The sequence below is a fragment of the Procambarus clarkii genome, chromosome 46 (genome assembly GCF_040958095.1).
Source record: "Procambarus clarkii isolate CNS0578487 chromosome 46, FALCON_Pclarkii_2.0, whole genome shotgun sequence".
Taxonomy (NCBI): Eukaryota; Metazoa; Arthropoda; class Malacostraca; order Decapoda; family Cambaridae; genus Procambarus; species Procambarus clarkii.
The window spans coordinates 14553327-14575512 of record NC_091195.1 but is presented as its reverse complement, the minus strand read 5'-3'; the positions used below and the strand labels follow the sequence as shown (position 1 = coordinate 14575512).

At 45.2% G+C, this 22186-nt stretch overlaps 1 protein-coding gene across 3 annotated transcripts in view; it reads left to right on the top strand.

The window, feature by feature from the left end:
- Positions 1-7178, top strand: part of LOC138350650 (uncharacterized) — a 53077-nt gene extending 45899 nt beyond the window's left edge. For 2 of the 3 annotated variants that reach the window (XM_069301710.1, XM_069301709.1), the window contains exon 4: positions 1974-7178. In XM_069301710.1, coding sequence (XP_069157811.1) covers positions 1974-2128 — 155 coding nt within the window. In that variant the 3' untranslated portion in view covers positions 2129-7178. Of the gene's footprint in view, positions 1-1918 lie in introns of all 3 variants that reach the window. The other variant, XM_069301711.1, reaches the window with a different exon arrangement.
- The last annotated feature ends 15008 nt before the right edge of the window (positions 7179-22186 follow it).

Here is a 22186-nt window from a genome sequence, read left to right as displayed (position 1 = left end):
CCCTCCTCCTCCTCTGCACCATTACCCTCCTCCTCTGCACCACTACCCTCCTGCTCCTCTGCACCACTACCCTCCTCCTCCTCTGCACCACTACCCATCCTCCTCCTCTGCACCACTACCCTCCTCCTCCTCCTTTGCACCACTACTCTCCTCTGCACCACTACCCTCCTCTGCGCCACTACCCTCCTCCTCTGCACCACTACCCTCCTCCTCCTCCTCCTCTGCACCACTACCCTCCTCCTCCTCTGCACCACTACCCTCCTCCTCCTCTGCACCACTACCCTCCTCCTCCTCTGCACCACTACCCTCCTCCTCCTCTGCACCACAACCCTCCTCCTCTTCTGCACCACTACCCTCCTCCTCCTCCTCCTCTGCACCACTATTCTCCTCCTCTGCACCACTACTCTCCTCTTCTGCACCACTACCCTCCTCCTCCTCTGCACCACTACTCTCCTTCTCTGTACCACTACCCTTCTCCTCATGTGCACCAATACCCTCCTTTTCCTCTGCACCACTACCCTCCTCCTCTGTACCACTACCCTCCTCCTCTGCACCACTACCCTCCTCCTCCTCCTCTGCACCACTACCCTCTTCCTCCTCCTCTGCACCACTACCCTCCTCCTCTACACCACTACCCTCCTCCTCCTCCTCTGTACCACTACCCTCCTCCTCCTCTGCATCACTACCCTCCTCTTCCTCCTCTGCACCACTACCCTCCTCCTCCTCTGCACCACTACCCTCTTCCTCCTCCTCTGCACCACTACCCTCCTCCTCCTCTGCACCACTACCCTCCTCCTCCTCCTCTGCACCACTACCCTCCTCCTCCTCCTCTGCACCAATCCCCTCCTCCTCCTCTGCACCACTACCCTCCTCCTCTGCACCACTACCCTCCTCCTCCTCTGCACCACTACCCTCCTCCTCCTCCTCTGCACCACTACTCTCCTCCTCTGCACCACTACTCTCCTCCTCTGCACCACTACTCTCCTCCTCTGCACCACTACCCTCCTCCTCCTCTGCACCAATACTCTCCTTCTCTGTACCACTACCCTCCTCCTCCTCCTCTGCACCACTACCCTCCTCCTCTGCACCACTACCCTCCTCCTCCTCTGCACCACTTCCCTCCTCCTCTGCACCACTAGCCTCCTCCTCCTCTGCACCACTACCCTCCTCCTCTTCCTCTGCACCACTACCCTCCTCCTCCTCTGCATCACTACCCTCCTCCTCCTCCTCTGCACCACTACCCTCCTCCTCCTCTGCACCACTACCCTCCTCCTCCTCTGCACCACTATCCTCCTCCTCCTCCGCACCACTACCCTCCTCCTCCTCTGCACCACTACCCTCCTCCTCTGCACCACTACCCTCCTCCTCCTCCTCTGCACCACTACCTCCTCATCCTCTGGACCACTACCCTCCTCCTCCCCCTCTGCACCACTACCCTCCTCCTCCTGTGCACCACTACCCTCTTCCTTCTCTGCACCACTACCCTCCTCCTCCTCCTCCGCACCACTACCCTCCTCCTCCTCTGCACCACTACCCTCCTCCTCTGCACCACTACCCTCCTCCTCCTCCTCTGCACCACTACCCTCCTCCTCCTCTGCACCACTACCCTCCTCCTCCTTTGCACCACTACCCTCTTCCTCCTCCTCCGCACCACTACCCTCCTCCTCCTCTGCACCACTACCCTCCTCCTCCTCTGCACCATTACCCTCCTCCTCTGCACCATTACCCTCCTCCTCTGCACCACTACTCTCTTCCTCTGCACCACTACCCTCCTCCTCTGCAAGTCTACAATTCTCCTCCTCGTTAAGAGATGGGTGTGAGGTGTTGCCAGGTGTGGGCTTCAATGTTCCCTCTCATCTACAGGTGTGGGTGTGGATAGTAGCCAGGTGTGAGCTGCAATGTTCCCTCTCATCTACAGGTGTGGGTGTGGAGAGTAGCCAGGTGTGAGCTGCAATGTTCCCTCTCATCTGCAGGTGTGGGAGGGGAGAGACTCCTGCGAGGACTTCACCGGAGGGGCGTCACTGGCCGTAACCTTACGATTAGGATCCCGGACAGTGAGGAGAACAAGAAGTACCTCCGAGAGCTCGGTGCGTCGCTTAACAATTTTAATGATGTTGATATATGGTAGATTGTTGAGACCAGCTTCTAGAGACCAATAATGTACAAGGACACATCTACGAGGAGCTGGTTGTTGAGACCTGCCTCACGAGACCAATGTAGATGTACAGTAATCTACAGATGTACAGTAATCTACATATGTACAGTAATCTACAGATGTACATGTGTAGATGTACAGTAATCTACAGATGTACATGTGTAGATGTTCAGTAATCTACAGATGTACAGTAATCTACAGATGTACATGTGTAGATGTACAGTAATTTACAGATGTACAGTAATCTACAGATGTATATGTGTAGATGTACAGTAATCTACAGATGTACATGTGTAGATGTACAGTAATCTACAGATGTGCATGTGTAGATGTACAGTAATATACAGATGTGCATGTGTAGATGTACAATAATCTTCAGATGTACATGTGTAGATGTACAGTAATCTACAGATGTGCATGTGTAGATGTACAGTAATTTACAGATGTACGTGTGTAGATGTACAGTAATCTACAGATGTACATGTGTAGATGTACAGTAATCTACAGATGTACATGTGTAGATGTACAGTAATCTACAGATGTACATGTGTAGATGTACAGTAATCTACAGATGTACATGTGTAGATGTACAGTAATCTACAGATGTGCATGTGTAGATGTACAGTAATCTACAGATGTACATGTGTAGATGTACAGTAATCTACAGATGTGCATGTGTAGATGTACAGTAATCTACAGATGTGCATGTGTAGATGTACAATAATCTTCAGATGTACATGTGTAGATGTACAGTAATCTACAGATGTGCATGTGTAGATGTACAGTAATTTACAGATGTACGTGTGTAGATGTACAGTAATCTACAGATGTACATGTGTAGATGTACAGTAATCTACAGATGTACATGTGTAGATGTACAGTAATCTACAGATGTACATGTATAGATGTACAGTAATCTACAGATGTACATGTGTAGATGTACAGTTATCTACAGATGTACATGTGTAGATGTACAGTAATCTACAGATGTACATGTGTAGATGTACAGTAATCTACAGATGTACATGTGTAGATGTACAGTAATCTACAGATGTACATGTGTAGATGTACAGTAATCTACAGATGTACATGTGTAGATGTACAGTAATCTACAGATGTACATGTGTAGATGTACAGTAATCTACAGATGCACATGTGTAGATGTACAGTAATCTACTGATGTACATGTGTAGATGTACAGTAATCTACAGATGTACATGTGTAGATGTACAGTAATTTACAGATGTACATGTGTAGATGTACAGTAATCTACAGATGTACATGTGTAGATGTACAGTAATCTACAGATGTACATGTGTAGATGTACAGTAATCTACAGATGTACATGTGTAGATGTACAGTAATCTACAGATGTACATGTGTAGATGTACAGTAATCTACAGATGCACATGTGTAGATGTACAGTAATCTACTGATGTACATGTGTAGATGTACAGTAATCTACAGATGTACATGTGTAGATGTACAGTAATCTACTGATGTACATGTGTAGATGTACAGTAATCTACAGATGTACATGTGTAGATGTACAGTAATTTACAGATGTACATGTGTAGATGTACAGTAATCTACTGATGTACATGTGTAGATGTACAGTAATCTACTGATGTACATGTGTAGATGTACAGTAATCTACAGATGTACATGTGTAGATGTACAGTAATCTACAGATGTACATGTGTAGATGTACAGTAATTTACAGATGTACATGTGTAGATGTACAGTAATCTACTGATGTACATGTGTAGATGTACAGTAATCTACAGATGTACATGTGTAGATATACAGTAATTTACAGATGTACATGTGTAGATGTACAGTAATCTACAGATGTACATGTGTAGATGTACAGTAATCTACAGATGTACATGTGTAGATGTACAGTAATCTACAGATGTACATGTGTAGATGTACAGTAATCTACAGATGTACATAACATAGAGACCAATGTCCTCCTACATACGAGGACCTCGCTGGAACTCTTACCACTGACGGGGTTATCAAAGTTTTATCACAAGTTGGGTTTAGTAAGACATACAACAACACCATGTGTATGTTTGTGGTTTGTATAAGTTTTTGTGTGTTGGTTGTATGATAAATATATCCAAAGGTTACTTGATCAACCGGGCTGTGACTTTAGGCTGTGAGCAGACGTGTCTAACATCCTGGATGACCAGAGCAGCAAGCCATAGCGGCTTGGTCGGTGACCAGACCAGGAGACATGGTCGGTGACCAGACCAGCAGCCAGGAGACATGGTCGGTGACCAGACCAGCAGCCAGGAGACATGGTCGGTGACCAGACCAGCAGCCAGGAGACATGGTCGGTGACCAGACCAGCAGCCAGGAGACATGGTCGGTGACCAGACCAGCAGCCAGGAGACATGGTCGGTGACCAGACCAGCAGCCAGGAGACATGGTCGGAGACCAGGGGTGATGGTCCTGTAACACCGCTCTATTGTAACACCGCCCTACAATGCACCACTATTATGGAACACCACTATAATGGAACACTAAACTATCCTGAGTAACACTTCCTCATCGGTTGCGGTTGCACTTGATAACACTGTTATGAGCTGACATATGATGGTTACACCGGAACCAAAGGTACACTGCCAATAAGGAAATGCTAACACAAGGATTAAATACGCTGCCACCATCTGCCTTTGACCATTGAAACTATATCAAGCAACGAGGCAAGAAACATTGCTTGACGTGGAGAGTACTTTCTATGACTGTCATTAATTTTGAAAACGGTTGTCAGCAACTATATCCAAAAGGCTAAGAGGATTCAACAATTGACACAGACGGGAAATTTAACGAGTTTATTGAGACCAAAATTATGTCAAACACCACTTATAAATGCTACTCTAACACTGGCAAAAAGTTAAGAAATTTGGACATGGAACAAAACCTCAGAGATCACACACATTACCTTAAGACCTCTGTCTCTCCCTGGCTGAGATGTTCTTCACAGCCCCGCTCTCGATCCCGGTGTACCGCACTCTCTCCTTCCTATGTTCCTACAGGCCCTCTATATACAACCCCCACAGGGGGGAGGGGGAGATCTGCTGTTGCTACCCATCAAAAGTGTACAAACACTCAAGAAATATTTCAATAAGCTTGTTTGACATTCACCATACACTCTTCAAGAGAGGAGTTATTAATTACGTGTGTGGCTGACCTCTGACCTGGCCAAAAGGGGGAGATCCAGGGATGTTTACACATAAGAATCTGGAGTCTAATTTCCTTGCATGAAATATTACATACTTGAAACTATGCTGACTAAGACTAACCCAGGAATTTTTAATCAATATACAAGATAAACCGGAGGTCATCTGGGCTGACCTCTTGGAGAAGGCTTCCCTGGGTGTGAACTCTGAGGGGGGGGGAGGTCCTGGGTGTTACAGTCCCCAGAACGACCAACTGGTAGACTACAAGTGGGTGGTATGAATGTGTATGATGGTGGATTAAAGGATCTCTTGTGTCGGCGATGAGTCACAATAACGTGGCTAAAGTATGTTGACCAGACCATTCTCAAGTCGATTGTGACAATCGACTTGAGAATGGTCCAGGACGGACCGAAACGTCGTCGTCCCTTCACCTTCTAGTGTGTGGTCTGGTCTACAAATTTCTTGTGTCCATTGTAAGAATGAGTTTTTATGCTGTAGTATTAATGAACTTTGGTACGCAAGTGGTATGGATAAGTTTTGTTATATTAATGATATCAATAATTTGTTTATACTGGATATATGAACAGATATGGTATGCTGATGGCATGAATATGTTTTAGTATGCTGGAGGTATGAGTGAGTTTTAGTATGCTGGAGATACCTTCCTTGAGGTTGTTTCGGGGCTTAGCGTCCCCGCGGCCCGGCCTCTTCATTGCTGGACTGGTCAACCAGGCTACTGGACGCCGCTGCTCGCAGCCTGACATATGACTCACAGCCTCGTTGATCAGGATCCTCTGGATACCTGATCATCCAGGTATCTCGAGTGTTCATGAGTGTTCTGTCATGAACACTGTGAGAGGTTGGTCAGTTATGCCCCTTATGTGTACTGAAATAGTATAAATATAGTGGAAGGGATAGATAAGCTGCCTTCCAGTCAGTAGTGGAAGGTGTAGATAAGCAGCCTTCCAGTCTGTAGTGGAAGGTATAGATAAGCAGCCTTCCAGTCTGTAGTGGAAGGTATAGATAAGCAGCCTTCCAGTCTGTAGTGGAAGGTATAGATAAGCAGCCTTCCAGTCTGTAGTGGAAGGGATAGATAAGCAGCCTTCCAGTCTGTAGTGGAAGGTATAGATAAGCAGCCTTCCAGTCTGTAGTGGAAGGTATAAATAAGCATTTGTTTGCTGATTTTATGAATAAGTTTTGGTATGAACTTGATATATTAGCATTTCCTACACTTTATTATCAATATGACTTTATTTACTATTGTTTATTGGATCACTATTATTAGTCTTGGATCTTTATTTGTTAAGGGATCTTAGTTATTGTAACATTTTAAGGATTTTAGGCATTGAGAATTTTTGTCTGACTTTTATTCTGCCTTAACCATATTATCCTCAAGATTAAGCAGGAGCATTTATACACCTGTGTTATTTTAAGTTGCTTAATGTACAACTAAATACAGTAAGTTGCCTATTGCAATTTACCATAATGCATTAAGCAGCTTACTGTATATATGTTTTTTAGTATTATTAGTATTCTTTTGTAAATTTGCTCTAATACAGTAGCTAGCTTTTGGGCACTTACTTTATTACAGTAATTAACGTCCTGTACAAGATATTTCATACAGTATGCAGCTTACTGTTCAAGTAGTTTAATACAGCAAGTGTCCTTCTGCACACTTAAATGTACAATTACTTTAGTAAAGAAACGGCAATATGTACACCTCCTTTGATACAGTAAGTAGTACTGTACTATATTTTTTATAGTACAGTACAGCAAGTATTAAAGTAAATACATGCATTATCTGAAATAAAGCAACATATAAGTTTAAACAATTTAAACACTTTTATTTTCACTCATTCTCTGAGGCCTGTTGTTTGGAGGTATTAACTTGCTAATGGCTATGATATGACTTTTTCAACAGAAACAGAGTAAGACAAATCCGAGTGATAAACGTTGCCAATGGTCCTCAGGACTCTGGCCTGAGAGCTGTCTTGTTTACCGTATATATAAACCATGTTGATACAACACTCAAGTGCAACATTACCATAGTTGTCAATGGTCCTCAGGACTCTGGCCTGAGACCTGTCTTGTTTACCGTATATATAAACCATGTTGATACAACACTCAAGTGCAACATTACCATAGTTGTCAATGGTCCTCAGGACTCTGGCCTGAGACCTGTCTTGTTTACCGTATATATAAACCATGTTGATACAACACTCAAGTGCAACATTACCATAGTTGTCAATGGTCCTCAGGACTCTGGCCTGAGACCTGTCTTGTTTACCGTATATATAAACCATGTAGATACAACACTCAAGTGCAACATTACCATAGTTGTCAATGGTCCTCAGGACTCTGGCCTGAGACCTGTCTTGTTTACCGTATATATAAACCATGTTGATACAACACTCAAGTGCAACATTACCATAGTTGTCAATGGTCCTCAGGACTCTGGCCTGAGACCTGTCTTGTTTACCGTATATATAAACCATGTAGATACAACACTCAAGTGCAACATTACCATAGTTGTCAATGGTCCTCAGGACTCTGGCCTGAGACCTGTCTTGTTTACCGTATATATAAACCATGTTGATACAACACTCAAGTGCAACATTACCATAGTTGTCAATGGTCCTCAGGACTCTGGCCTGAGACCTGTCTTGTTTACCGTATATATAAACCATGTAGATACAACACTCAAGTGCAACATTACCATAGTTGTCAATGGTCCTCAGGACTCTGGCCTGAGACCTGTCTTGTTTACCGTATATATAAACCATGTTGATACAACACTCAAGTGCAACATTACCATAGTTGTCAATGGTCCTCAGGACTCTGGCCTGAGACCTGTCTTGTTTACCGTATATAAACCATGCACATAAACAATAATTAAATTTTCCTAATAAATTAAGAAAACTTAAAATCTTTACAAGAAGACTTAGGATTTTAAAATTTAACAAAACATTTGCATATGCTGGTCAATACTGTCTATGCTAAGTTTAATATTATTTTGACTTTCCTTTAAATGACTGGAGAGGAAAGTCTCATTTTGATAATTTTCTCATTGATGGTGACCTAACTGGTCACATCTGAGGGTATAAGACTCAGTGATTGTGACAACCTATCCTGACATTTTCCTATCATAGTCACTTTCACTATACCTCACTGTACTGTGAGGTATAGTGTTGTTGTTGACAGTGTTGGCAACTGTTGCTACTGACAGTGAGAACAGTAACCAACCTTAAAACATTTAAACTGGGAGAAAGTCACTATTGCTGACCTGAAGAAACTTTGAGTGTCTGTTTAACAGAAAACTTGATAATATTCATATATCAATTATTGCAACTGTCAACACAAATCTTCAGTGTAATATCTATCAAAACAGTTTCAATTACTCTTTTTTGCATTTGTCATGTCAGTGGTGGTTAAGGAAGGGGAGAGAGAATCCTTCTAAAAAACTAATAGAAGAAGTTATGCCTGGTTGGAATTGTCACGTTAAATAATTCCAAATTACATCTATTATTGGGATACTCTGTGGCAAGATGCTGGGTGTCCCAGAGATGGCTGGGATACCCTGTGGCAAGATGCTGGGTGCCCCAGAGAAAGCTCGGATACTCTGTGGCAAGATGCTGGGTGTCCCAGAGATGGCTGGGATACCCTGTGGCAAGATGCTGGGTGCCCCAGAGAAAGCTCGGATACTCTGTGGCAAGATCCTGGGTGTCCCAGAGATGGCTGGGATACCCTGTGGCAAGATGCTGGGTGCCCCAGAGATGGCTGGGATACCCTGTGGCAAGATGCTGGGTGCCCCAGAGGTGGCTGGGATACCCTGTGGCAAAATGCTGGGTGCCCCAGAGATGGCTGGGATACCCTGTGGCAAGATGCTGGGTGCCCCAGAGATGGCTGGGATACTCTGTGGCAAGACGCTGGGTGCCCCAGAGACGGCTGGGATATTCTGTGGCAAGATGCTGGGTGTCCCAGAGATGGCTGCCTGTCCCAGACCAGACCAAGAACTAGTGATCTAACCATCATATTATCAACAGGATTTAAGACAAAACAAATATTTTACAGTCAAATGATTTCTGATTGCCTTTAAAGACAAACAGTTTATGAATTTCGTGATGAAATTATAAAATTACGAGAGAGAAAGGAATGTCTTTCAAGATTCCTCTGGGCCTGTATTACATGTAATACTCTCAGAGATAAGTATTCTACACTATACAGCAGTGTTGTATACAGGACACGAGGCTGAACCTGACCTTACTACAGTTCTCTGTTAGATCTGTTTATATTTGGTAACTAATGTTTTAATATTGAAATAAATTTATTTCAAAATGTATTTCATGTTTTGAAATTAAAATAAATTTATTGAGATATAAATTACACACGTAGAGTTGAAGCAGCTCAAGCTATTCTCACACCGTTCAGTCCAATGTGTTCATATTTACCTGAATTTGCCTGAGGGCCACTATCTCTCGAGTGGCCTCGACGAGGACAGAACGATCAACAAATTCTTCAACATTTTAAGTTTCGATGAGTTCAGCCCTGTCATGTCTGGTTTGCAGTGTTGTTAACCCTGTAAACTCTCAACTATTCCTCGTATGGGAGCCCACTTAGAGCATAAAGGCATAAACACACAACGGCATAAAGCCCAGGAACTCCCGCCATCTACAGGGACGTCCGCGCCTTGGCCCCGCCCACCTCTCTCAGGATTGGTGCGCCAGCCAGCCAATCACAGCCGGCCGGCCGCTCAGCAGCCAGACTTGCTCTCAGTCAGCTACAAGTTCTCTCGTCGCCAAGTCGCGCCGTTGAGGCCTTGGCAATTGAACTGTGACCCAACCCAGCTCTACAGACGCTTACAGCAGAATGATGTCCAAATAAACCCATCCCACCCCTCCTCATCCTTACCCCCCCCCCCCCCATCCTCCTCATTCTCTCCCTGCCTGTACAACAACACTCCACACACACACTCACACAATACACAATGCACAACCTACTAATCATAGAATTAAGATGTGAATAAGGCTGTCTTTCTAAACTGTTTCTACCTCTTGTATTTCGCCATTCCAAACGATCATTCCCGAGCGGTAGCCAAAACTGGGTTCTTGAAATTCTCGCGAAGGTTTGATCGGGCAACTAACAGCCTTGTAGCAGGCTTAGGCTATCGATAGGTTCAATTACCAACTGTTCAAGTAGCTCTAGTTGCCTAACAACCAGAAGTTAGCAGCCTCGGTCGAACTAACACCCACCAGCCACTTAGTCTACCAAGACACAACACAAACCTCCACCTTAGTATAGATTAGACTAGGCTTCCTGGCCCCACAAGGTCATGGCGGCCAAAGTCAGCTTCACTGACGAATCTGGCCAGATTCGTTCTCCAGCCCAACTACTTGAAGCAATTCATGAGATCACCCAGATTACCAACAAAAAATGTGTTCAAAATAACAACTGGAGCCATCTTGTTGGTACACAATGCAGACCTTCCAGAACTCCTTTCGACCGACAGTCTGAAGAAACTATTAGAGAAGGGGATCACAGTCTACCCCCCGGCCGACTTCCAAGCCAAACGCATCATCTTTGTACATAGGATCCATGACATCATCATGGATCACTCAGTTGACGAGATATCTGCAGAAATCGGGAGAAAAAACAGTGATATTAAAATAATTCAGGCCCACTGGTTCACAACTCAATCCCACAACAACCAAGTACTGAAGCTAACTCTGCCTTCACCAGAGCAAGCAGCACAAGTCTGCAACCTTGGCGTTTCTGCATTTGGGATCAAGTCTGGCCCTGACCAAATCACCGTACAGAGGTTTCACAAGCTCAAACAATGCTTCCAGTATGACCACTATTCCAGTGCATGCAACATTGAGATCCCCAAGTGCAGCAGGTGTGCAGGGGAACACAACTATAGGGAATGCATAAGCCGAACACCCAAATGTGCACTATGCAATGGTGCACACATTGCAATCTCTCATTTGTGTCCTCATAGACAGGATGCAATCAAGCAAGCAAGGGAAACGGTGACAACAGCCCGTCAACAAGCAGCAATCACCATTCCTGCCCCTCCACCACCAGTAAACGCCTGGGGTAACCCCAACCAACAACAGGCCCAATTCCCAGGGTTGCGGGCCCAGTCGGTCGATCAACGGGGACACCAAAGCAACCAACACCTCAATGACCCCACAGTTATACCAGGGCAAACCCAGAACCATCCACAACAGGCCTCAACATCTAACCTTCTCGCACCAAACCCCGATCCTAATCCCAGCTTAGGAGCTAAACTCCTAACATTTGCCCAAATCACATTTCCAAACAACCCAGTGAAGCTCCTGGATTTCTGGAACTCACTCAGGATGGACAATGGCCTGTCCCATGTCCACATGCCCGAGGACTCGCTGGCCTACCTGTTTCCTAACAACACAACAGCCGCTGGCCAGGCCCAAGCACAACCCAACAACCCCAACCCAAGTACTCTCCGCCCCAGGCCTCATCCAACGCCCAAGAGACACCAAACTCCCAGAATCACCCCGGCCCCTCCACCCCGACAAACTAGCAAACACCCAGGTCCACCCTTCCTACAGTAGTCCCAGACAGGATTATACTCAAAGCCCTCACAAGCACCCTTGCCATAAGAAACCCTAGACGCAATCAGCGCCTCACACACCGCAGTTCCACACACCACTGTTCTAAGAGGCTCAGGGCCAACACTAGCAGCCGAAGCTCATCCTCTGAGGACAGGGTAAGGGCAAGCAGCCCCCCTAATACTCCATCTGTGAGTGACTCTAGCACTACAGACGTGGACATCGAGAACAGTAGCGACAACAAAGACCCCTCAATTGCACAGCAACGTGTGGAAAACTCCATCCAACCCCCTGCCGGAACCAGGAACATGATCCCTGGCCCAAAAGACCTACACACACATCAGAAGCCAAACCGAAGTTAACAACACTGGCATTCGAGCCAAACAAACACATACGACTCACAACCAATAATGAGGATCACCATTCTTCAAGTGAATATCAGACACTACTTCAACAACAGATACCTCCTCACCCTGGAGGTAGCCAGACTTAACCCAGATATTATCTCACTCAATGAAACAGCGGCTAGACAGGACCAGCATACCTCACTTTGGGGATATTCCACTAGGGAGGTCAACAGGGGGATGCACAGCGGGGTGGCAATCCTTATAAAGAGAAGGCTTTTCTACCGCCCCATCCTCATAGAAGATGACCACTTCCTTGCAATAGAATTCACCACCTCACACGGCCCCCTAATCGTCTGCACCGCATACCTACCCCCAGGACTCACTTACTTCCCCTCTATCCCACTCAACAGGCTGCTCGACAGGTCACTCCCAACTATAATTGCCGGAGACCTGAATGCCCACCACCACCAGGCATTATTCAACGCTCCTACCAGAACAGACCTATAAGGCAGACAGCTCTTCAATTTAATGCAAAACAGAGACCTCTTCTTCGAAGGCCTCCACTTCAAGACATTCTTTGCTGGCACTGTGAGTGGCTCCCCTGACATATTACTGACCAACAGAGACTGTGACCTGTTCTACTGCAGAGTAACCCCAGGCAAGAACGTGGGATCGGACCACATCCCTGTGGTCACCATCCTCTAAGCTACCCCCTTCTGGTTTGTGACACCTCCCAGGCCCAGACTGGAAACCATGCGAGCCTGGGACTATGACACCTTCCTCACTGACGACCCCATAATTGAGGTCCTACCCACCCAAACAATAGACCAAACAGTAAACACCATCCACAACCACATCCAGCTTGCAACTGAGGCCACCTGTGAAAGATCCACCACAAGGATCCACCACCAATATAAACCGACCCAAGAAATCAGAGGTAAAATGAATGACTACCAACGAGCATGTCAAAGCCACTACCAAACTGGCCAGCCACCAGTGTTGTCCCTACAAACACTCAGACGGGAAACCATAGACCTAACACTAAATCATAAGATGGAACCTTTGTGAGATAGGCCAACCAATACAAAAAGGAGCCGGGAGCCTTCTGGCGTAAGATCAGACAGCTCTTGGGATCGGCTAAACCCAGCCTCACACGCCTAGTACACACATTCCTGGAAAAAATGACGAGGAACAACAGGAAAAAATAAAAGACCCACAAGAACAGGCTGACCTCATCGGTGCAGTATGGAAAAAAAACACTCACGGCTTCAAACAGCAAAGCCTTCAACAACATTCACTTCATCCGTGTCAACCAATGGACAACAGAAAACGCCGCCTCCCTTCTCAGCACCCCCTTGATAGACCTGACAACCCTCCAAGACGACCACCCACTAACAAGACCCATAACTATGGTAGAGATGAGAGGAGTCATTAAAAACATCCAAGATAAGGCCCCACGATCATCGGCGATCAAAGCAAAGCAGATCAAATTCCTAGCAAGCAATTTTCTGCAATCCCTACTCAACCTATTCAATGCCATGCTGGCTTCTGGTCACATTCATTTAGCTTTCAAATCGGCCAAGATGATATTCATTCCCAAACCCAAGAAAGACTGCCACCAGCCTGGCAACTACCATACAATCTCCCTCTTAGATACAATACGCAAGTGCTTTGAAAAATTCATGTCCAACCGTCTCAACTACTACATGGAGTACAACAACCACTTCACAGAAAAACAGTTTGGCTTTCGAGCACAAAGGTCAACCTTGCACGCAATAAACAATCTACGATGCTGTGAGCTCAATTCGCCAGAAAAAAACAGGTAGTCCTGATTGCGACGAGGGACGTCCACTAGGCCTTCGACAGCGTATAACACGATGGTCTGGTGTACAAATTAGCAGAATTGCCAGCCCAAAACTGGACCCTCTTCAGGCTGATCAGAAACTTCCTAAAGAACAGACAAGTTACTCCCAGTTTCAAGGCGAAAGCTGCAGCAGTCTTCACCCCAACAGCTGAAGTCCCCCAAGGGTCGTGCCTGAGCCCGGTCCCCTTCAAATTTTTGTAAATGTCCTGCCCCAACCGGAGTACAGGGACACCATTATTGTCCAATTTACGGACGACGAAACACACGTAATAACATCTAACCCAAGTAGCCAAGCAGCCAAACATGCAACTGTAACCCGTAAGACGAACATAGAACTAACCAGGACTGCTAACTGGGAAAGAAAATGGAGGATCATCTCTAACCAAGAAAATATATAAATAAGCACTGTCAGATGTATGGCCTTCTCAATTGAAAACGAGGGGGGGTTAAAGATCAGGGGTGAACCCATAGCCATCTCAAACTCCAACACAGTGCTCGGATACAACTTCAACAGACTACTCAACTCCACCCAGTACGTCTCCCAGAAGACAGCGATGGCTAGGGGTTCCCTGTTGAGGCTCTTCCGCTTTAGGCAAGCCCCATCCCACATCAAGCTCCACCTGTACTGAATGATAATAAGGCCTAGCCTGGAGTACCCTTATGTCCACCTGAACCTTACCAACAAAACCAACTTGCTGAAGATCCAACGGGTACAAAATAAAGCACTTCGGTTTGCAGAGGGCCTGTCACTGATGGATATGGTAAGAACAGACCAACTCCATGAGACACTCAACATGATGCCAATGAACATCAGTCTCAGCTACCTGGCCAGAAGGCAGCTGTACCGCATGAAGCACATGTACCTCCCAGACCCCGAAGATCCCTACGAAGCAATAAACATCACCAGTGACTACGAGATCCATGAACCACCACACAGGACCAGAAGAATAACTTTCTAGCAAAAAGTGATCAGACACATCCATGATCAGGCCTTCCCAAGACCTCAAATACTAAGTGGCCTACCAGACGACCCAGATGAGTGGCCCATCCCGGACCCGATCTATAACTAATAAAGAATTAAAAAAAAATTAAATAAATAAAAATTAAAAAAAATAAAAACAACCAAAACCTTTTTTGTGCTACCAGAAGAGTAACTACCCTGATGTTGCTAAGATTAAACTCTTGCAGCCAACTCCACCTAGGGCTTCCAGACACCAGCTAGGACACAAACACTAGCCACCCAGACAAAGTACTGGCAACCCAACACACCACAAACCCAAACAAACGACACTCACATGTCAACCCATGGTGGACAGGCCACCGAACTTTCTAACCTTCTCTCTCTCAACACCCGCATCCTCTTCCAGAACTTCACCTCCCCATACCCTCTACCTCCCCCATCCTTTCCAAACCCTTTGGACATCAAAGAAAAGAAAGAAAAGAGCCCACTTAGTTCAGGAATGATTATCTTGCCCGGTGTTGAACTTTTCCTTAAGCAGATGTACCTTTCTGAAGCTGCGGTCTCCATGCTTCGATACAATAATACAAGGACAAGAGATTTATACTGTTGAAAAAAAAAGTTACTCTATTTTCAATTAAATCAAAGTTACGTCTGACTATTCCTCGGATATGGTTGGCTTCTTTTACTGCAGCTTCCACTTGTTGAGCAACTTTTACTGATTTGTGGATCCTGACTCCAAGGTCCTTCTTCATCAACCTCCTGCAAGGTAATATTTTTTATTTGATAGTTGTGATGTGCAATGTTATGCCCCACATGCAAGGTCTTTGTATTTTTCGTAGTTAAAGAGCATCTGCAAATCGTCCGACACTTGTGGAGTTCATGTAGATCGCTGTGTAAGGCCTCAATATTATGTTCACTCCATACTTTACCATAAATCTTAGCGTCATCTTCAATTTTGATGATATGGTTTGTGATATTCTATTCTATGTCATTGATGTATATGACAAAAAGGGTTAGCCCCAAAATGGAACCTTGCGGTACTCCACTCACCACATTTCTCCAGTCAGAGATATTTCCGTTTAGGACGACACTTTTCTTTCTTTGTTTCAATCACTGTTTGATCCATTCTAGTATTCTACCATATATTCCATGTGTTTGTACTTTCTATGTCAGTCTTTCATGTGGTACATTATCAAAAGCTTTAGCAAAGTTTAAGTATATTAGATGTACTGGAAGTCCTTGTCTGAATACTTGGTTGCCATTTCCAAAACCTGGAGCAGTTTGTAAGGCATGATTTATTTTTAAAAAGGCCATTGTTGTGACCCAAAGTGAAGGAGTGAATAAATTCGAAAATCTCTCTCAGAGTATGGGACAAGGGAAGTGTGTATGAATGGGTGTGTGTGTGTGTGTGTGTGTGTGTGTGTGTGTGTGTGTGTGTGTGTGTGTGTGTGTGTGTGTGTGTGTGTGTGTGTGTGTGTGTGTGGAAGCAAGCTAGTGGAGACATCTTGGACATCAGAATGTCGGTACCGTCTAAGAATCATCCGCCAGTTATGGCTGCTATAAGGAAGGCGTTACTTCAAGGACACAGGGTGGCCGGAAACACACAAGGGCTGGTTGTGTGGAGGGCCAGAGGTCATAGGTGACAGATGTGGATTTGGGAGTTGACATTTGGCTGGAGCAAGTGACGGAAGGTAGTTCTATCCTGCACGTCAGACTGGGCGGTGATCTAGTGGATGCCGATGGTACATCAACAGAGTAAGTGAGGACATCAGTTGTAGACATGTCCCAGTCTGGTTGCCTCCACACCTCAGTGTAGCAGTTTGGTTTACATGAGTATGCATCTTAAGTAGCATATTATGATGCTACTGATGTTAGCATCATACTGACGAGATGATGTTAGGTGGTGGGTGCTAGAGCTCCTAGTTAGAAGTCCGATTTCCCGGGTGTTAAGGGCGCAACACAAGTGTGGCAGACTAAAGCATAACTAACGAACCTGCAATAAAATATTATCCGAAGTCAACCTGCTCTCGCACAAGACAGCACATATATGACTTATTGCTTATAGTCACTATTTCGCTTGTAAATAAATACATATGTGATATATTCCAAGCCATATATTTTTTCAGAGCACTAACATTTTCTCAGTTTTATTAAACAATAGAGATTTTATAAACAAAAAAAATGGCAATATCCTACGTTACTTTACAATTTATTTAAATATTTTAGTTTTGTTTTATTATTTTTATAAAACTGTAATATCAGTATAGGTACAGGTTCAGTTCTAATTGTATATCTTAACATACTAAGAAGGTTAGGTTAGGTTGTGGTTTTATATTCAGCTTTTCAAGGTAAACTTAAATATTCACAATAAATTAGTATGTCACATATGCACTTATTCATAAGAAATATATTGACTATAAGCAAGTGCGAGAACGGGTTGCAGAAGTGATATACGAGTGGCAGAAAGAGGCCTACGTTTTGGAATTCAAGTGTGGAGCTAACCATAACTGGCGGCTATCTTGATGTTATCTTGAGATGGTTTCAGGGCTTAGCGTCATCACGGCCCGGTCCTCGACCAGGCCTCCTGTATGTTATACTCCCCTAGGAAGCAACCCACAGCAGCTGTCTAATTCCCAGACACGTATTTACTGCTAGGTAACAGGGGCATCAGGGTGTAAGAAACTCTGCCCATTTGTTTCCACCTCCACCGGGGATCGAACCCGAACCTTAAGACTACATATCCGAAGCACTGTCCACCCAGCTGTTAGGCCCTATTTAGGGGGGGGTGAAGGGGGGGGGAGACGAATGACGGGCAAGGGGAGGGGAGAAAGGGAGAAGGAAGAAGGGGAGAGGGGAGAACCAATGATCTGAGCACCAGATCATTACAACTCCCCATCCTCGGAAATTAAGAAATTTGTGTGTAAAGAAATTTAAAGCACACTTTTCTTATCTGGAAAATCCTGCCCTACCATAACTATTAATTCCACAAACAACATTTTTAACCCAGCCATATATTAACCCAATGCCTCAAAAACAAAATAAATTATCTAATCCTAAATAATTCCTTACAATACTCCAACAACAGTAATTGCACCCCCCAAAAGGTGTGTCCCAGCATGTATTTATACCTATCAACACAACAGTAATAATACATAAAACATAAGGACAGAGACCGTCCCTATACTCCTGGCTGTCCACTTGGGTGCAGCCCCGTACCCTTCCAACTACCTGGAAGACAAAACATCCTATACCTGTCTTGATATAGTAACAAATAACTGGAAAAATCCCAACCTAACAACTGCCAACTAGCTAAAATCAGCCGATAGCCTTCAGCTATCCCAGTATTCCTCCTGGAATAAAGATCAAACACATCACATCACGTCACACAGAAACATTAAAAAAAAAATTAACAGTCATTAAAAATTAAACCAAAAATCATATAGAGAACACTATCCTTCAGGGTCCTCGTGTTCCACTCCACACCTGTGGCAACTACCCACCATAGCATATCCAGATCCTTAAAATCTAAAGAAAATACACAAAAATATTTTTATTAAAAAAAGTTCAATGTCCACAGACATGTCTCTTAACCAACAACAACACTCTGGATAAGAGTTCCTCAAACTCCTAATATCCCAGAGTTCATACTCAAGTCCACAACAACAGCGGGTGAACACATTTTTCAGACTGTGTACCACACCCTTATTGTTCAGTAACCCACAAAAAAAAAAGTAAAAAAAAATGTATATTTAACTATCAGTATCTAGGATCTAGAAAATTTAGATAAAGTTCCCTACTGATCCACGTTTTGTACCGCCGGGAGAGTACACCCATGACTCACCATGGGAACATCCTGGTAAGATCAGCCTGTACCTCAGATTCAGCTAGAGTTAATTGAAATATTAATGATACATTTTGATATTTTTTTTTGTACGTCATGGGCAGCTGACGCCCTGATGTGCTGACCAAGTTGGCTGAATCAGCTGGGAACAGGTCCACACCAGACGTTCCCACAACAGTGTAAAACGCACCCCCCCCCCTCCCTTCTGATTCAGTTGTATATATACCCCTGTATGATAGTTAGAAGGGAGAGAGACAGTGCTTGAGTGTGTGAGGCTGCAGGTCCGTGAGGAGGCAGGTCATCAGGCAAGCCTCAGGAGACGGAGTGACTCCACCCAACTGAGAGGCAGAGAGTGGTCTGAAGGTAATGTGTGTGATCTTTGATACGTTTCCATGTCTGGATCCCGTAACAATTGCCAGTGTTAAAGTAGGATTTTATAAGTAGTGAATTACATAATTTGTTCTCAATAAACTCATGTTAAACTTCCCATCTGTATCAATTGTTGAATCCCTGTAACTTCTAATATAATTGGCTAACAACCATCCCATAAATATTAACAGTTAAAGAAAGAGTACTCTCTCTAAGTCAAGCAATGTTTCTTGCCTCGTTGCTTGATACAGTCGCAATGTTCAAGGCAGATGGTGGCAGCGTCATTTAATCCTGTGTAGCATCTCCTTGTTGGAAGGGTACCTTTTGGTTCCGGTGCTATATGGTGGTGTTACAATGGTGCTAGTGGTGGTCCAATAAATTGTGGGTGTGTTTACAGTTTATTGGAGTCTTGGGCGCCTGGCCGTTCGGTTGGCCACGTCGTTGCTTATTTGTTTAAGCGGGCTCGCGTTTTCGTTGCTCGGAGCTACAAGTATTTTAAGTGTATTAGTTAAGGCGCGTCATACGGAAAACAAGGAGTGTTTAGGGTATGCACTTCCCCTCTGGAGCTATGGACAGAAATTAGTTCTCGTTTCTCTGCATAGTTCCAGGGGTGTACAACCCAGTTATAGGTTGTACAGCAATCTGCTTGGCAGGTTGTCTGGGAAATTATCAGTGAAGGACGCTTACTGATACATTTCTGAGGTATTTGGAATTGCCTCGAGTTCTAGATTTAGACGTGAAGGTAGTGGACGGTGCATCAAGTCACCTAGAGAATTACTGAATCTTCATCATAGAGGGGGTAAGCTTTAGCAACGGAGCTTTTCTCAAATTATAGTCGTGAATTGTAGATTCGGTCGGGCGGCTATCGATGTTGGATGTCTGACTACAAGGGCTGGTCAGACGTAGTTGATAGTCGTGGATTACCGAGGAACAATCGTTGTCTTAATCATCACAAGAGTAGTTTTATAATTAGTTAAGGGACTTAGTAGTTAAGTACATTATATTTTTTATTTCATTATTTAACGCATTATTTTAATAAGTATAAGGAATTTCTGTGTCGATAAGGTTGTATGTGCACCTGAGCGCCTCTGGTCTGCACATGTGTGTACATGTGTATCTCGGGTGGCGATCTGCGTGATTGCTTATACTAAGCTATCAACACCTGTTTCATATCGGGCGGCGCGGTCATAACTATTCCACTCAGGAAGGGTAAGGGCCAGATGTCGATGCATCTCTACACAGACGCTCCGCGCGGTGTACATTGTGTTTACAGCGAGTGTGGGTTTCTCGTGATTTAATTTTTAATATTCATTCGATAAATAGAACAGTGTCAAACTTTCAGGTTAATATGACGCTTGGTGGCAAAGTTACAGAAATTGTATTGTTTTGTGGAACTCTTTTTTTTATTGACGATTTTGTATATTTTATATGTCCAGTCAGATATTATCAGAATGGAGGGGGTTTCTCAATAGGGTTGCAATCCCCCTCTATTCCCTCTCAGTTCCTGCCTCAAGGTCCCTACACCTACCCCACCCAGTTCCTCCTTCCCCTCAGTTTCCACCCCTCCCGCCCTGCAACCTCCCGCCACACCCCGAGTCGGGGTCGCTCATCCACACGCCCTCCACTCTCCCTCCACTTCTATCCTCCACGCCCTGCGCCCAGTCCCTCAACCCCCCACCAGCTCTCCCCGTCTCCCTCATACCTCCTGTCATATCCTCCCCCTCCCACATTCAACACCCCCACCCTGCTTCCCCTCCCCCCTCGCCCATCCCCCCAGTGTGGCTTCCCCGGGGTTAGTTTGTACTTGTGATAAGAAGGTTCAACTGTTGACACTTAGAGAGGGAAGCTTGGTTATGAGGTTAAATGAAAAGGCGCCCGCCAATCAAAGTAGGAAGCTAGCACCTAGATGGCGTGGACCATATAGAGTTATTAAGAAGCTTGGTCCAGTTAATTTTCTGATCAGGGGAATCTTTGATGACCAGAGTGACACAACTATTCATGTCAACAAATTAAAGTGATACGTTGCCAGGGAGGAACTGGAACTGCCTTCAGTGATTCCCATTCCTGACCCTTCTGAGTTGACTGACCCAGCTGGGCTTGCCCAGGACGGAGAGGAGGACCTTCTGTCAACTCTCATTGGTACCCAGGGTCAGCCTTGTTACCCTATGTTAACGAGGTCACGGGCGAGGCAGGGAGAGTTTCAGTAAGCTGTCTTGTCTTGCCCCTTAGTTGTTTTTTATCAGAGTTTTTTTTTAGACTGGCAATTGTTTTCAGATTTTGTCATGGAATGTATTCAGCGAACATACCTTACCTAATACCTAGGCCTGGTCGACGACCGGGCCGCGGGGACGCTAAGCCCCGGAAGCACCTCAAGGTAACCTCAAGGTAAGGTACCTACCCTTGGGCTGTACCCTATCACCAAAGCCCAGGGGAGAGTCCTTGCTTCCGCCAGTTGGAGTGTATTCTGTCTTCCCCAGGTCTGCTTGTCCACACCGCTCTGTCCCCGGTACCAGCTACTCGCGAACCAACATTGAGGCCAGAGGGGTCACCCCTCTGGTACAGTGGAGAGGGGGTTACGTTACACCCCACTCCCCCCCCCCCCCAACAATCCCAGTAACCCCACCACTCAGTTACTTGGGAGGGTGATAATGACACCATTCACCCCAGCCGACACCTCCCTCCACACGAGGTTGTCCAGGCCAGAGTTCCTGCCAGCAGAGCACAGCTGTCCAGATGTCAACGTACCATGGTGGGCCCCAGTCTTGCAGTTCATCATTAGAGGCACCCACCTGCCTGCTGCGACACACCGTGCAGGCACACCGGAAGTGGAGGCGCGAGGTCAACAAGCGGGTATGCCAGCAACAGTCACCT